Source organism: Pezoporus occidentalis, unplaced genomic scaffold, assembly GCF_034315485.1.
Source record: "Pezoporus occidentalis ecotype Australia unplaced genomic scaffold, CSIRO_AGI_Poc_V1 ctg836, whole genome shotgun sequence".
Lineage (NCBI taxonomy): Eukaryota > Metazoa > Chordata > Aves > Psittaciformes > Psittacidae > Pezoporus > Pezoporus occidentalis.
The window spans coordinates 1-17,401 of NW_026916199.1; the positions used below are offsets into that span (position 1 = coordinate 1).

A 17,401-nucleotide genomic window follows, 5' to 3' on the forward strand; every position below is an offset into this window, starting at 1 on the left:
TCTATGGGGCTGGAAGGGGGAATCTGGGGGGGGATCTATGGGGCTGGAGGGGGGAATCAATGGGGCTGGAGGGGGGAATCAATGGGGCTGGAGGGGGGGAATCAATGGGGCTGGAGGGGGGGGATCTATGGGGCTGGAAGGGGGAATCAATGGGGCTGGAAGGGGGAATCAATGGGGCTGAGGAGGGGGGTGCTCATGACCCTGCTGCAGCAGTGCGCCATGACCCTGCCCCTATGGATCGGGAAGCCGGGGGAGAAGTAGGGAATCTATGGGGCTGGGGGGATCTATGGGGCTGGAAGGGGGAATCAATGGGGCTGGAGGGGGGGATCTATGGGGCTGGAAGGGGGAATCAATGGGGCTGGAGGGGGGGGATCTATGGGGCTGGAGGGGGGAATCAATGGGGCTGGAGGGGGGGGATCTATGGGGCTGGAAGGGGGGGATCTATGGGGCTGGAGGGGGGATCTATGGGGCTGGAGGGGGGGATCTATGGGGCTGGAGGGGGGGGATCTATGGGGCTGGAGGGGGGGGATCTATGGGGCTGGAAGGGGGGGATCTATGGGGCTGGGGGGAATCAATGGGGCTGGGGGGGCAATTCATAGATTTTGGGTGTAAATCCATGGTTTTTGGGTGTAAATCTGTGGATTTTGGGTAGAAACTTGTGTTTTTTTGGAAATCCATGGAATTTGGGTGGAAATTCATGGATTTTGGATGTAAATCCGTAGATTTGGGGTTAAAATCCCTGGATTTTGGGTGTAAATGCCTGGATTTTGGGTGAAAACTGGCGTTTTTTTGGAAATCCATTGATTTTGGGTGTAAATCCCTGGATTTTGGGTGTAAATCCCTGGATTTTGGGTGGAAATCCCTGGATTTTGGGTGGAAACTCATGGTTTTTTGGAAATCCATGGAGTTTGAATGGAAATTCATGGATTTTGGACAGAAATGCGTGGATTTTGGGTGTAAATCTGTGGATTTCGGGTGAAAACTGGTGTTTTTTTGGAAATCCCTGGATTTTGGGTTAAAATCCCTGGGTTTTGGGTGTAAATCCCTGGGTTTTGGGTGTAAATCCCTGGATTTTGGGTGGAAACTTGTGGCTTTTTGGAAATCCCTGGATTTTGGACGGAAATCCCTCGATTTTGGGTTAAAATCCCTGGATTTTGGGTTAAAATCCGTGGATTTTGGGTGAAAACTGGTGGTTTTTTTGAAATCCCTGGATTTTCGTTGTAAATCCCTGTATTTTGGGTTAAAATTCCTCTATTTTGGGTTAAAATCCCTGTATTTGGGTTTAAAATCCGTGTATTTTGGGTTAAAATCCCTGGATTTTGGTTATAAATCCCTGTATTTTGGGTTAAAATCCCTGGGTTTTGGGTTAAAATCCCTGGATTTTGGGTTAAAATCCCTGGATTTGGGTTAAAATCCCCAGATTTTGGGTTAAAATCCCTGGATTTTGGGTTAAATCCCTGTATTTTGGGTTAAAATCCCTGTTTTTTGGGTTAAAATCCTCAGATTTTGGGTTAAAATCCCTGGATTTCGGGTGAAAACTGGTGTTTTTTTGGAAATCCCTGTATTTTGGGTGTAAATCCCTGTATTTTGGGTTAAAATCCCTGTATTTTGGGTTAAGATCCCTGTATTTTGGGTTAAAATCCCTGGATTTTGGGTTAAAATCCCCGGATTTTGGGTTAAAATCCCTGTATTTTGGGTTAAGATCCTTGTATTTTGGGTGTAAATCCCTGGATTTTGGTTGTAAATCCCTGGATTTTGGGTTAAAATCCCCGGTTTTTGGGTTCAAATCCCTGGATTTTGGGTGTAAATCCCTGTATTTCGGGTTAAAATCCCTGGATTTTGGGTGTAAATCCCTGGATTTTGGGTGTAAATCCCTGGATTTCGGGTGAAAACTGGTGTTTTTTGGAAATCCCTGGATTTTGGGTTAAAATCCCTCTATTTTGGGTTAAAATCTCTGTATTTTGAGTTAAAATCCCTGTATTTCGGGTTAAAATCTCTGTATTTTGAGTTAAAATTCCTGTATTTTGGGTTAAAATCCCTGTGTTTTGGGTTAAAATCCCTGTGTTTTGGGTTAAAATCCCTGTGTTTTGGGTGAAAACTGGTGTTTTTTTGGAAATCCATGGATTTTCGTTGTAAATCCCTGTATTTTGGGTTAAAATCCCTGTATTTTGGGTTAAGATCCCTGGTTTTTGGGTTAAAATCCCTGTATTTTGGGTTAAAATCCCCGGATTTTGGGTTAAAATCCCTGGATTTTGGGTGAAATCTGGTGTTTTTTTTTGAAATCCCTGGATTTCGGGTAGAAATTCATGGATTTTGGGTGAAAACTGGTGTTTTTTTTGAAATCCATTGATTTTGGGTGTAAATCCCTGGCTTTTGGTTATAAATCCCTGGATTTTGGGTGTAAATCCCTGGATTTTGGGTGGAAACTTGTGGCTTTTTGGAAATCCCTGGATTTTGGACGGAAATGCGTGGATTTTGGGTTAAAATCCCTGGATTTTGGGTGAAAATCCCTGTATTTTGGGTGATAATCCCTGTATTTTGGGTTAAAATCCCTGGTTTTTGGGTGAAAACTGGTGTTTTTTTGAAATCCCTGGATTTTGGGTTAAAATCCTTCTATTTTGGGTTAAGATCCCTGGTTTTTGGGTTAAGATCCCTGGATTTTGGGTTAAAATCCCTGTATTTTGGGTTAATATCCCTGTATTTTGGGTTAAAATCCCTGGATTTCGGGTGAAAACTGGTGTTTTTTTGGAAATCCCTGTATTTTGGGTGTAAATCCCTGTATTTTGGGTTAAAATCCCTGGATTTCGGGTGAAAACTGGTGTTTTTTTGGAAATCCCTGTATTTTGGGTGTAAATCCCTGTATTTTGGGTTAAAATCCCTGTGTTTTGGGTGAAAACTGGTGTTTTTTTGGAAATCCCTGGATTTTCGTTGTAAATCGCTGTATTTCGGGTTAAAATGCCTGTATTTTGGGTTAAAATCCCTGTATTTTGGGTTAAAATCCCTGGGTTTTGGGTTAAAATCCCTGGGTTTTGGGTTAAAATCCCTGTATTTTGGGTTAAAATCCCTGTATTTTGGGTTAAAATCCCTGTATTTTGGGTTAAAATCCCTGTATTTTGGGTTAAAATCCCTGGATTTCAGGTTAAAATCCCTGTATTTTGGGTTAAAATCCCTGTATTTTGGGTTAAAATCCCCGGATTTTGGGTTAAAATCCCTGTATTTGGGTTAAAATCCCTGTATTTGGGTTAAAATCCCTGTATTTGGGTTAAAATCCCCGGATTTTGGGTTAAAATCCCTGGATTTCGGGTGAAAACTGGTGTTTTTTTGGAAATCCCTGTATTTTGGGTTAAAATCCCGGATTTTGGGTTAAAATCCCTGTATTTCGGGTTAAAATCCCTGTATTTTGGGTTAAAATCCCTGTGTTTTGGGTGTAAATCCCTGTATTTCGGGTTAAAATCCCTGGATTTCGGGTTAAAATCCCCGTATTTTGGGGTAAAATCCCCGGATTTTGGGTTAAAATCCCTGGATTTCGGGTGAAAACTGGTGTTTTTTTGGAAATCCCTGGATTTCAGGTTAAAATCCCTGGATTTTGGGTTAAAATCCGTGGATTTTGGGTTAAAATCCCTGGATTTCGGGTGAAAACTGGTGTTTTTTTGGAAATCCCTGGATTTCAGGTTAAAATCCCTGGATTTTGGGTTAAAATGCCTGTATTTTGGGTTAAAATCCCTGTATTTTGGGTTAAAATCCCTGGGTTTTGGGTTAAAATCCCTGGGTTTTGGGTTAAAATCCCTGTATTTTGGGTTAAAATCCCTGTATTTTGGGTTAAAATCCCTGTATTTTGGGTTAAAATCCCTGTATTTTGGGTTAAAATCCCTGTATTTCGGGTTAAAATCCCTGGATTTCAGGTTAAAATCCCTGTATTTTGGGTTAAAATCCCTGTATTTTGGGTTAAAATCCCCGGATTTTGGGTTAAAATCCCTGTATTTGGGTTAAAATCCCTGTATTTGGGTTAAAATCCCTGTATTTGGGTTAAAATCCCCGGATTTTGGGTTAAAATCCCTGGATTTCGGGTGAAAACTGGTGTTTTTTTGGAAATCCCTGTATTTTGGGTTAAAATCCCGGATTTTGGGTTAAAATCCCTGTATTTCGGGTTAAAATCCCTGTATTTTGGGTTAAAATCCCTGTGTTTTGGGTGTAAATCCCTGTATTTCGGGTTAAAATCCCTGGATTTCGGGTTAAAATCCCCGTATTTTGGGGTAAAATCCCCGGATTTTGGGTTAAAATCCCTGGATTTCGGGTGAAAACTGGTGTTTTTTTGGAAATCCCTGGATTTCAGGTTAAAATCCCTGGATTTTGGGTTAAAATCCGTGGATTTTGGGTTAAAATCCCTGGATTTCGGGTGAAAACTGGTGTTTTTTTGGAAATCCCTGGATTTCAGGTTAAAATCCCTGGATTTTGGGTTAAAATCCCTGTATTTTGGGTTAAAATCCCTGGTTTTTGGGTTAAAATCTCTGTATTTTGGGTGTTTTTCAGGCCCCCCCCGCTCTGCGGCGCCGTCCCGGCTGCCGGTGACTACGTGGCCAAGCCTGGGGACAAGGTGGCGGCGAGGGTGAAGGCCCTGGAGGGGGATGAGCAATGGATCCTGGCCGAGGTGGTGAGCTACAGCCATGCTGCCAACAAGTGAGCCCCAAAATGGACCAAAATACGCCCAAAATGGCCCAAAATGCGCCCAAAATGACCCAAAACGGCCCAAAATTGACCCCAAACGGCCCAAATCTGAGCAAAATGACCCAAATCTGAGGAAAATGACCCAAATCTGAGCAAAATGACCCAAAATGGCCCCAAACCAGGCCTGGAGGGGGATGAGCAATGGATCCTGGCCGAGGTGGTGAGCTACAGCCATGCTGCCAACAAGTGAGCCCCAAAATGGACCAAAATACGCCCAAAATGGCCCAAAATGCGCCCAAAATGACCCAAAACGGCCCAAAATTGACCCCAAACGGCCCAAATCTGAGCAAAATGACCCAAATCTGAGGAAAATGACCCAAATCTGAGCAAAATGAGCCAAAATGGCCCCAAACCAGGCCTGGAGGGGGATGAGCAATGGATCCTGGCCGAGGTGGTGAGCTACAGCCATGCTGCCAACAAGTGAGCCCCAAAATGGACCAAAATACGCCCAAAATGGCCCAAAATGCGCCCAAAATGACCCAAAACGGCCCAAAATTGACCCCAAACGGCCCAAATCTGAGCAAAATGACCCAAATCTGAGGAAAATGACCCAAATCTGAGCAAAATGACCCAAAATGGCCCCAAACCAGGCCTGGAGGGGGATGAGCAATGGATCCTGGCCGAGGTGGTGAGCTACAGCCATGCTGCCAACAAGTGAGCCCCAAAATGGACCAAAATACGCCCAAAATGGCCCAAAATGCGCCCAAAATGACCCAAAACGGCCCAAAATTGACCCCAAACGGCCCAAATCTGAGCAAAATGACCCAAATCTGAGGAAAATGACCCAAATCTGAGCAAAATGAGCCAAAATGGCCCCAAACCAGGCCTGGAGGGGGATGAGCAATGGATCCTGGCCGAGGTGGTGAGCTACAGCCATGCTGCCAACAAGTGAGCCCCAAAATGGACCAAAATACGCCCAAAATGGCCCAAAATGCGCCCAAAATGACCCAAAACGGCCCAAAATTGACCCCAAACGGCCCAAATCTGAGCAAAATGACCCAAATCTGAGGAAAATGACCCAAATCTGAGCAAAATGACCCAAAATGGCCCCAAACCAGGCCTGGAGGGGGATGAGCAATGGATCCTGGCCGAGGTGGTGAGCTACAGCCATGCTGCCAACAAGTGAGCCCCAAAATGGACCAAAATACGCCCAAAATGGCCCAAAATGCGCCCAAAATGACCCAAAACGGCCCAAAATTGACCCCAAACGGCCCAAATCTGAGCAAAATGACCCAAATCTGAGGAAAATGACCCAAATCTGAGCAAAATGACCCAAAATGGCCCCAAACCAGGCCTGGAGGGGGATGAGCAATGGATCCTGGCCGAGGTGGTGAGCTACAGCCATGCTGCCAACAAGTGAGCCCCAAAATGGACCAAAATACGCCCAAAATGGCCCAAAATGCGCCCAAAATGACCCAAAACGGCCCAAAATTGACCCCAAACGGCCCAAATCTGAGCAAAATGACCCAAATCTGAGGAAAATGACCCAAATCTGAGCAAAATGACCCAAAATGGCCCCAAACCAGGCCTGGAGGGGGATGAGCAATGGATCCTGGCCGAGGTGGTGAGCTACAGCCATGCTGCCAACAAGTGAGCCCCAAAATGGACCAAAATACGCCCAAAATGGCCCAAAATGCGCCCAAAATGACCCAAAACGGCCCAAAATTGACCCCAAACGGCCCAAATCTGAGCAAAATGACCCAAATCTGAGCAAAATGACCCAAATCTGAGCAAAATGACCCAAAATGGCCCCAAACCAGGCCTGGAGGGGGATGAGCAATGGATCCTGGCCGAGGTGGTGAGCTACAGCCATGCTGCCAACAAGTGAGCCCCAAAATGGACCAAAATACAACCAAAACACGCCCAAAATGACCCAAAACGGCCCAAAATTGACCCCAAACGGCCCAAATCTGAGCAAAATGACCCAAAATGTGCCCAAAATGACCCAAAATTGCCCCAAACCAGGCCTGGAGGGGGATGAGCAATGGATCCTGGCCGAGGTGGTGAGCTACAGCCATGCTGCCAACAAGTGAGCCCCAAAACGGACCAAAATACGCCCAAAATGACCCAAAGTATGCCCCAAACGGCCAAAATGTGACCAAAATGACCCAAAACGGCCCAAAATAGCCCCAAAACAGCCCAAATCTGAGCAAAATGACCCAAATCTGAGCAAAATGACCCAAAATCGCCGCAAAACGGCCAAAATTGTGGCCAAAATGACCCAAAATACACCCAAAACAGCCCAAAATGACCCAAAATACACCCAAAATGACCCAAAATACGTCCAAAATGGCCCCAAATTGCCCCCAAACGGCGCAAATCTGAGCAAAATGACCCAAATCTGAGCAAAATGACCCAAAATAGCCCCAAAATGGCCAAAACCTGAGCCAAATGAGCCCAAATAGCCCCCAAACAGCCCAAATCTGAGCAAAATGACCCAAATCTGAGTAAAATGACCCAAAATCACCCCCAAACAGCCAAAATGTGCCCAAAATGACCCAAAATGGCCCCAAACCAGGCCTGGAGGGGGATGAGCAATGGATCCTGGCTGAGGTGGTGAGCTACAGCCATGCTGCCAACAAGTGAGCCCCAAAATACGCCCAAAATGACCCAAAACGGCCCAAAATTGCCCCCAAACGGCCCAAATCTGAGCAAAATGACCCAAAATCACCCAAAAACGGCCAATATCTGAGCAAAAATGAGCTAAAATAGCCCCAAAACAGCCCAAAATAACCCAAAATACGCCCAAAATGGCCCAAAATTGCCCCCAAACGGCCCAAATCTGAGCAAAATGACCCAAAATCGCCCCAAAAGGGCCAAAATTGTGGCCAGAATTACCCAAAATAGCCCCAAAATAGCCCCAAAATGGCCCAAATCTGAGCAAAATGACCCAAAATTGCCCCCAAACAGCCAAACTCTGAGCAAAATGAGCCCAAATAACCCCCAAACGGCCCAAAAGTGACCAAAATGACCCAAATCTGAGCAAAATGACCCAAAATCACCCAAAAACGGCCAAAATCTGTGAAAAAATGAGCCAAAATAGCCCCAAAACAGCCCAAATCTCAGCCAAATGAGCCCAAATAGCCCCCAAACAGCCCAAATCTGAGCAAAATGACCCAAAATCGCCCCCAAATGGCTAAAATTGTGACCAAAATGACCCAAAATAGCCCCAAAACAGACCAAAATGACCCAAAATACGCCCAAAATGGCCCAAAATAGCCCCCAGACGGCCCAAATCTGAGCAAAATGAGCCCAAATAGCTCCAAAATGGCCCAAAATTGACCAAAATGACCCAAATCTGAGCAAAATGACCCAAAATAGCCCCAAAACAGCCAAAATGTGACCAAAATGACCCAAAATAGCCCCCAAATGGCCAAAAATGACACAAAATAATCCCTAAATTGCCCAAACCTGAGCAAACTGAGCCAAAATAGCCCAAATTGGACCAAATCTGAGAACAATGAGTCAAAAAGGTCCAAATCTGAGCAAAATGACCCAAAATAGCCCCAAACCTGCCAAAATCTGACCAAAATGGCCCAAACCAGGCAAAATTCAGCCAAAATTCAACCAAAATGACCCAAAATAGCCCCAAAGCGGCCCAAATCCCCCCAAATAACCCAAAACAGGCAAAATTTAGCCAAAATTTGACCAAAATGACCCAAAATAGCCCCAAAGCGGCCCAAATCCCCCAAAATGACCCAAACCAGGCAAAATTTAGCCAAAATCTGACCAAAATGACCAAAAACAGCCCCAAAGCAGCCGAAAATGACCCAAACCAGACAAAAAATTAGCCAAAATCTGACAAAAATGAACCAAAATAGCCCAAATCCCCCAAAATGATCAAAACCCACCCAAAATTAGCCTCAAAACTGCCCAAATTTGGCCCAAACCACCTCAAAATCACAAAAATGACCCAAATCCCCCCAAATTTGAGCCCCCAAAGTGACCCAAAATCCCCCTTTTTGACCCCATTTTTGGGTGTCCCCCCCCCAGGTACGAGGTCGATGACATCGATGAAGAGGGCAAAGAGTGAGTGCGGTCCTGCCCCATAGCGCCCCATAGGCACCCCATAGAGCCCCATAGCCCCCCCATAGACCTCCATAGAGACCCTATAGAGCCCCATAGCCACCCCATAGCGCCCCATAGCACTCCATAGACCTCCATAGAGACCCCATAGCGCCCCATAGGCACCCCATGGCGCCCCATAGCGCTCTATAGCCACACCATAGCCAACCCATAGTGCCCCGTAGATACCCCATAGCGCCCCACAGACACCCCATAGTGCCCCATAGACGCCCCATAGAGCACCATAGACCTCCATAGCCCCCCATAGACACCCCATAGACCTCCATAGCCACCCCATAGACACCCCATAGACACCCATAGACACCCCATAGGCACCCCATTGTGCCCCATAGACACCCCATATCATCCCATAGACACCCCTTAGACCCCCATAGACACTCCATAGACACTCTTTAGAGCCCCATAGCCACCCCATAGACACCCATAGACCCCCATAGACACCCCATAGCGCCCCATAGACACCCCATTGTGCCCCATAGACACCCCATAGCACCCCATAGAGACCCCATAGACACCCCATATCATCCCATAGACACCCCTTAGACCCCCATAGACACCCCATAGACACCCCATAGCGCCCCATAGACACCCATAGACACCCCTTAGACCCCCATAGACACCCCATAGAGCCCCATAGCGCCCCATAGACACCCCATAGACACCCCATAGACCCCCATAGACACCCCTTAGAGCCCCATAGAGCCCCATAGACACCCATAGAGCCCCATAGACACCCCATAGCGCCCCATAGAGCCCCATAGACACCCATAGTGCCCCATAGACACCCCATAGCGCCCCATAGAGACCCCATAGACACCCCATATCTCCCCATAGACACCCCTTAGAACCCCATAGACACCCCATAGAGCCCCATAGACACTCCATATCGCCCCATAGACACCCCTTAGACCCCCATAGACACCCCATAGAGCCCCATAGCGCCCCATAGACACCCCATAGACACCCCATAGACCCCCATAGACACCCCTTAGAGCCCCATAGCGCCCCATAAACACCCCATAGTGCCCCATAGACACCCCTTAGACCCCCATAGACACCCCGTATCGCCCCATAGAGACCCCTTAGACCCCCATAGAAACACCATAGACACCCCATAGGCAACCATAGACACCCATAGACACCCCATAGCCGCCCCACAGCCCCCTATACCCCCCCCATAGACAGCACACGCTGAGCTGGCGCCGCATCATCCCGCTGCCGCAGTGGAAGACCCCTCATAGACCCCCATAGAGCCCCATAGACCCCCATAGAGCCCCATAGACCCCCATAGAGCCCCATAGACACCCCATATCGCCCCCTAGACACCCCTTAGACCCACATAGACACCCCATAGAGCCCCATAGACACTCTTTAGACACCCATAGACACCCCATAGTGCCCCATAGACACCCCATATCGCCCCATAGACACCCCTTAGACCCCCATAGACACCCCATAGAACCCCATAGAGCCCCATAGAGCCCCATAGACGCCCCATAGTGCCCCATATTGCCCCATGGACACCCCATAGCGCCCCATAGAGACCCCATAGACACCCCATATCGCCCCCTAGACACCCCTTAGACCCCCATAGACACCCCATAGAGCCCCATAGACACTCTTTAGACACCCATAGACACCCCGTAGCGCCCCATAGACACCCCATAGAGCCCCATAGTGCCCCATAGTGCCCCATAGACACCCCATAGACACCCATAGACACCCCATAGAGCCCCATAGACACCACATAGACCCCCATAGACGCCCCATAGCACCCCATATCGCCCCATAGAGACCCCTTAGACCCCCATAGACACCCCATAGAGCCCCATAGACACTCTTTAGACCCCCATAGACACCCCATAGACACCCATAGGCACCCCATAGAGACAACATAGACACCCCATATCACCCCCTAGACACCCCTTAGACCACCATAGACACCCCATAGAGCCCCATAGCGCCCCATAGCCGCCCCACAGCCCCCTATGCCCCCCATAGACGTCACACGCTGAGCCGGCGCCGCATCATCCCGCTGCCGCAGTGGAAGACCCCTCATAGACCCCCATAGAGCCCCATAGACACCCCATAGAGCCCCATAGACACCCCATAGAGCCCCATAGACACCCCATAGTGCCCCATAGACACCCCATAGAGCCCCATAGACACCCCATAGAGCCCCATAGACACCCCATAGTGCCCCATAGACACCCCATAGAGCCCCATAGACACCCCATAGACACCCCGTAGCGCCCCATAGACACCCCTTAGACCCCCATAGACACCCCATAGATGTCACACGCTGAGCCGGCGCCGCATCATCCCGCTGCCGCAGTGGAAGACCCCTCATAGACCCCCATAGTGCCCCATAGAGCCCCATAGACACCCCATAGAGCCCCATAGACACCCCATAGACACTCTTTAGAGCCCCATAGACACCCCTTAGACCCCCATAGACACCCCATAGCGCCCCATAGACACCCCATAGCCCCCTGTCCCCCCCCCATAGACGTCACACGCTGAGCCGGCGCCGCATCATCCCGCTGCCGCAGTGGAAGACGAACCCGGAGACGGACCCGGAGGCTCTGTTCCAACGGGAGCAGCTCGTGCTGGCCCTGTACCCCCAGACCACGTGTTTCTATAGGGCGCTCATCCACACCCCCCCCCAGCGTGTGGGTCACCCCTCGGGGGCAATGGGGAGCAATGGAAGTCAATGGGATTGAGTGGGGAGCAATGGGGGTCAATGGGGAGCAATGGGGGTCAATGGGATTGAGTGGGGAGCAATGGGGGTCAATGGGGATCAATGGAAGTCAATGGGATTGAGTGGGGAGCAATGGGGGTCAATGGGGATCAATGGAAGTCAATGGGATTGAATGGGGATCAATGGGGAGCAATGGGATTGAGTGGGGAGCAATGGGGGTCAATGGGGATCAATGGAAGTCAATGGGATTGAGTGGGGAGCAATGGGGGTCAATGGGTATCAATGGAAGTCAATGGGATTGGGGAGCAATGGGGGTCAATGGGGATCAATGGAAGTCAATGGGATTGAGTGGGGATCAATGGGGGTCAATGGGGAGCAATGGAAGTCAATGGGATTGAGTGGGGAGCAATGGGGGTCAATGGGGCTGGGGATGGGAATCAATGGGGATTAATGGGGGTCAGTGGGGAGCAACGGGGAGCAATGGGGCTGGGGATCAATGGGGGTCAATGGGGAGCTATGGGGATCAATGGGATTGAGTGGGGATCAATGGGGAGCAATGGGATTGAGTGGGGTTCAATGGGGGTCAATGGGGATCAATGGAAGTCAATGGGATTGAGTGGGGAGCAATGGGGGTCAATGGGGATCAATGGAAGTCAATGGGATTGAGTGGGGAGCAATGGGGATCAATGGGGATCAATGGAAGTCAATGGGATTGAGTGGGGAGCAATGGGGGTCAATGGGATTGAGTGGGGGTCAATGGGGATCAATGGAAGTCAATGGGATTGAGTGCGGAGCAATGGGGGTCAATGGGGATCAATGGAAGTCAATGGGATTGAGTGGGGAGCAATGGGGGTCAATGGGGATCAATGGAAGTCAATGGGATTGAATGGGGATCAATGGGGAGCAATGGGATTGAGTGGGGAGCAATGGGGGTCAATGGGGATCAATGGAAGTCAATGGGATTGAGTGGGGAGCAATGGGGGTCAATGGGGATCAATGGAAGTCAATGGGATTGGGGAGCAATGGGGGTCAATGGGGAGCAATGGGGGTCAATGGGATTGAGTGAGAAGCAATGGGGGTCAATGGGGATCAATGGAAGTCAATGGGATTGAGTGGGGATCAATGGGGGTCAATGGGGAGCAATGGAAGTCAATGGGATTGAGTGGGGAGCAATGGGGGTCAATGGGGCTGGGGATGGGAATCAATGGGGATTAATGGGGGTCAGTGGGGAGCAACGGGGAGCAATGGGGCTGGGGATCAATGGGGGTCAATGGGGAGCTATGGGGATCAATGGGATTGAGTGGGGATCAATGGGGAGCAATGGGATTGAGTGGGGTTCAATGGGGGTCAATGGGGATCAATGGAAGTCAATGGGATTGAGTGGGGAGCAATGGGGGTCAATGGGGATCAATGGAAGTCAATGGGATTGAGTGGGGAGCAATGGGGGTCAATGGGGATCAATGGAAGTCAATGGGATTGAGTGGGGAGCAATGGGGGTCAATGGGGATCAATGGAAGTCAATGGGATTGAGTGGGGAGCAATGGGGGTCAATGGGATTGAGTGGGGAGCAATGGGGGTCAATGGGGAGCAATGGAAGTCAATGGGATTGAGTGGGGTTCAATGGGGGTCAATGGGGAGCAATGGGGGTCAATGGGATTGAGTGGGGAGCAATGGGGGTCAATGGGATTGAGTGGGGATCAATGGAAGTCAATGGGATTGAGTGGGGAGCAATGGGGGTCAATGGGATTGAGTGGTGAGCAATGGGGGTCAATGGGATTGAGTGGGGAGCAATGGGGGTCAATGGGATTGAGTGGGGAGCAATGGGGGTCAATGGGGATCAATGGAAGTCAATGGGATTGAGTGGGGAGCAATGGGGGTCAATGGGATCAATGGAAGTCAATGGGATTGAGTGGGGAGCAATGGGGGTCAATGGGGATCAATGGAAGTCAATGGGATTGAATGGGGAGCAATGGGGGTCAATGGGGATCAATGGAAGTCAATGGGATTGAATGGGGAGCAATGGGGGTCAATGGGATTGAGTGGGGAGCAATGGGGGTCAATGGGGATCAATGGGGGTCAATGGGATTGAATGGGGGTCAATGGGGATCAATGGGGATGGGGATGGGGGGGATTCCCCCAGACCACGTGTTTCTATAGGGCGCTCATCCACACCCCCCCCCAGCGTGTGGGTCACCCCTCGGGGGCAATGGGGAACAATGGGGGTCAATGGGGAGCAATGGGGATCAATGGGATTGAGTGGGGAGCAATGGGGGTCAATGGGGATCAATGGAAGTCAATGGGATTGAGTGGGGAGCAATGGGGGTCAGTGGGGAGCAATGGGGATGGGGATGGGGGGGATTCCCCCAGACCACGTGTTTCTATAGGGCGCTCATCCACACCCCCCCCCAGCGTGTGGGTCACACCTCGGGGGCAATGGGGAGCAATGGGGGTCAATGGGATTGAGTGGGGAGCAATGGGGGTCAATGGGAAGCAATGGGGTTCAATGGGGTCAATGGGGATCAATGGGATTGAGTGGGGAGCAATGGGGTTCAATGGGGAGCAATGGGGATCAATGGGGAGCAATGGGATTGAGTGGGGAGCAATGGAAGTCAATGGGATTGAGTGGGGAGCAATGGGGGTCAATGGGATTGAGTGGGGAGCAATGGGGATCAATGGGAAGCAATGGGGGTCAATGGGGATCAATGGGATTGAGTGGGGAGCAATGGGGGTCAATGGGGCTGGGGATGAATGGGAATCAATGGGGATCAGTGGGGGTCAATGGGGATCAATGGGAGTCAATGGGATTGAGTGGGGATCAATGGGGATGGGGATGAATGGGAATCAACGGGGATCAATGGGGGTCAATGGGGAGCTATGGGGATCAATGGGATTGAGTGGGGATCAATGGGGCTGGGTTTGAATGGGAATCAATGGGGAGCAATGGGGATCAATGGGGCTGGGGAAGTGACCCGGAAGTGACTGGTCATGGGCTGTAACTTCTGGGAAGTGACCCAGAAAAGGGGGTGGCACTTCCGGGAATGGGCGGGGTCTTCCGGGAAGTGACCCGGAAATGGCCTGGCGCTTCCCGGAAGTAACCCGGAAATGTGCCGGTACTTCCGGGAAGTGACCCCCAAACGAGGGGGCACTTCCGGGAAGCGACCGGAAATGGGCTGGGACTGCCAAAAGTGACCCGGAAATGTGCTGGTACTTCCGGGTAGTGACCCGGAAAGGGGGTGGGACTTCCGAAAGAGACCCAAAAATGGGATGGGACTTCCGGGAAGTGACTCGGAAGTGGGCTAGGACTTGCAGAAAGGACCGGAGATGGGGCGTTACTTCCGGGAAGTGACCCGGAAGTGGGCTGGGACTTGCAGAAGGGACCAGAAATGGGACGTTACTTCCGGGAAGTGACCCGAAAGCGAGTTAATAATTCCGGGAAGTGACCCGGAAGTGGGCTAGGACTTGCAGAAGGGACCGGAGATGGGGCAAGACTTCCGGGAAGTGACCCGGAAGTGGGCTAGGACGTGCAGAAGAGACCGGAAATGGGGCGTTACTTCCGGGAAGTAACCCGGAAGCGAGTTAAGTTTTCCGGGAAGTGACCCGGAAGTGAGCTGGGCCTTCCGGGAGGTGACCCGGAAGTGACGTTTTCCTTTCCTTGCCCTCCCCCAGCCGCAGGACGATTACTCGGTGCTGTTTGAGGACACCTCGTACGCCGACGGGTACTCGCCCCCCCTCAACGTGGCGCAGCGCTACGTGGTGGCCTGCAGGGAGAGCAGGAAGAAGTGACCCGGAACGGGGCAAAAATGGGCAAAAACGGGGTGGAAATGGGGAAAACGGGGAAAAAATGGGGAAAAATGGGGAAAAAAGGTGTAAAAATGAGGAAAATGGGAAAAAGAAGGGTACGTGGTGGCCTGCAGGGAGAGCAGGAAGAAGTGACCCGAAACGGGGCAAAAACGGGCAAAAACGGGGTGGAAATGGGCAAAAATGGGGAAAAAATGGTGAAAAACGGTGAAAAAATGGGGAAAAACAGGGAAAAAATGAGGAAAATAGGAAAAAGAAGGGTACGTGGTGGGCTGCAGGGAGAGCAGGAAGAAGAGACCTGAAACAGGGCAAAAACGGGGTGGAAATGGGGAAAAAAATGGGGGAAAACGGTGAAAAAATGAAAAATGGTGAAAAAATGGGGAAAAATGGTGAAAAAATGGGGAAAAATGGGGAAAAACGGGGAAAAAATGGGAAAAAGAAGGGTACGTGGTGGCCTGCAGGGAGAGCAGGAAGAAGTGACCTGAAATGGGGCGAAAATGGGCAAAAACGGGGTGGAAATGGGGAAAAAATGGGGAAAAACGGTGAAAAAATGGGGAAAAACAGGGAAAAAATGAGGAAAATAGGAAAAAGACGTTTATGTGGTGGTCTACAGGGAGAAAACGAAGAAGTGACCCGAAACGGGGCGAAAACGGGCAAAACCGGGGTGGAAATGGGGAAAATGGGAAAAAAATGGGGAAAAACGGTGAAAAAATGGGGAAAAAAGGTGTAAAAATGAGGAAAATAGGAAAAAGACGTTTATGTGGTGGTCTACAGGGAGAAAAGGAAGAAGTGACCCAAAATGGGGCCAAAATTGGCGAAAATGGGCAAAAACGGGGTGGAAATGGGGAAAATGGGAAAAAAATGGGGAAAAACGGTGAAAAAATGGGGGAAAAAGGTGTAAAAATGAGGAAAATAGGAAAAAGAAGGGTATGTGGTGGCCTGCAGGGAGAGCAGGAAGAAGGGACCCGAAACGGGGCAAAAATGGGGTGGAAATGGGGAAAAAATGGGGGAAAAAGGTGAACAATGAGGAAAAACGTGGAAAAAATAGGGAAAAACGGTGAAAAATGAGGAAAAATGGTGAGAAAGGGTGAAAAAAAAAAAAACAGTGAAAAAATGGGGAAAAAGGGGAAAAATGGGGAAAAATTAGGAAAAAATGGGGAAAAATGGGGGAAAAATGGGGAAAAGAAGGGTACGTGGTGGCTTGCAGGGAGAGCAGGAAGAAGTGACCCGAAATGGGGCCAAAAAGGGCGAAAATGGGCAAAAATGGGTGGGGAAATGGGGGAAAACGGGGTGGAAATGGGGAAAATGGGGGAAAATTGTGAGAAACAGTGAAAAAATGGGGAAAAAATGGGGAAAATAGGGAAAAGAAGGGTACATGGTGGCCTGCAGGGAGAGCAGGAAGAAGTGACCCGAAATGGGGCCAAAAAGGGCGAAAATGGGCAAAAATGGGTGGGGAAATGGGGGAAAACGGGGTGGAAATGGGGAAAATTGTGAGAAACAGGAAAAATGGGGAAAAAATGGGGAAAATAGGGAAAAGAAGGGTACGTGGTGGCCTGCAGGGAGAGCAGGAACAAGTGACCCGAAATGGGGCCAAAAAGGGCGAAAATGGGTGGGGAAATGGGGGAAAACGGGGTGGAATTGGGGAAAATGGGAAAAAATGGGGAGAAAATGGGAAAAAAGAACATTATGGGGTGTCCTGCGGAAAATGGGGGGGTAATGGGGAAAAATGGCCAAAAATCAAAGAAAATGGGGAAAAATTGGGCAAAAATGGGGAGAAATTAGGATGAAGGGGGAAAAATGGGTTAAAAAGGGGGAAAATGGGCAAAATGTGGCTGCTGGGATGGGGAGGAAAATGGGGAGAAACGGCTGGAAAACGGTGAAAAATGAGTGAAAAATAAAGGAAAATGGTCAAAATCAGGGGAAAGGGGTCAAAAAATGGGGGAAAATGGGAAAAATGGGGAGAAATTAGGATGAAGGGGGAGAATGGGTTAAAAAAGGGTGGAAATGGGCAAAAATGGTGAAAACCAGGGAGAAAATGGGGAAAAATGGGCAAAATTAGCATGGAAATGGGAGGAAACGGGGTAAAAATGG

The 17,401-nt window shown here is 49.5% G+C and overlaps 1 protein-coding gene across 1 annotated transcript; it reads left to right on the plus strand.

Moving 5' to 3' along the window:
• The first annotated feature begins 171 nt into the window (after nt 1-171).
• Nucleotides 172-15,477, plus strand: SGF29 (SAGA complex associated factor 29). The gene is made up of 5 exons (XM_062604197.1): nt 172-257; nt 4,531-4,677; nt 8,719-8,754; nt 11,321-11,483; nt 15,179-15,477. The coding sequence occupies exons 1-5, from the start codon at nt 172-174 to the stop codon at nt 15,293-15,295; spliced, it is 549 nt and encodes a 182-aa protein (XP_062460181.1). The 3' UTR covers nt 15,296-15,477.
• The last annotated feature ends 1,924 nt before the right edge of the window (nt 15,478-17,401 follow it).

Excerpts from the sequence above, each read along its gene's own strand:
- SGF29 (XM_062604197.1), top strand. The coding sequence starts at position 172 with ATGGGGCTGAGGAGGGGGGTGCTCATGACCCTGCTGCAGCAGTGCGCC. Across the intron at positions 258-4,530 it reads ATCGGGAAGCCGGGGGAGAA|GCCCCCCCCGCTCTGCGGCG; the intron begins GTAGGGAATCTA and ends GGTGTTTTTCAG. Across the intron at positions 4,678-8,718 it reads TACAGCCATGCTGCCAACAA|GTACGAGGTCGATGACATCG; the intron begins GTGAGCCCCAAA and ends TCCCCCCCCCAG.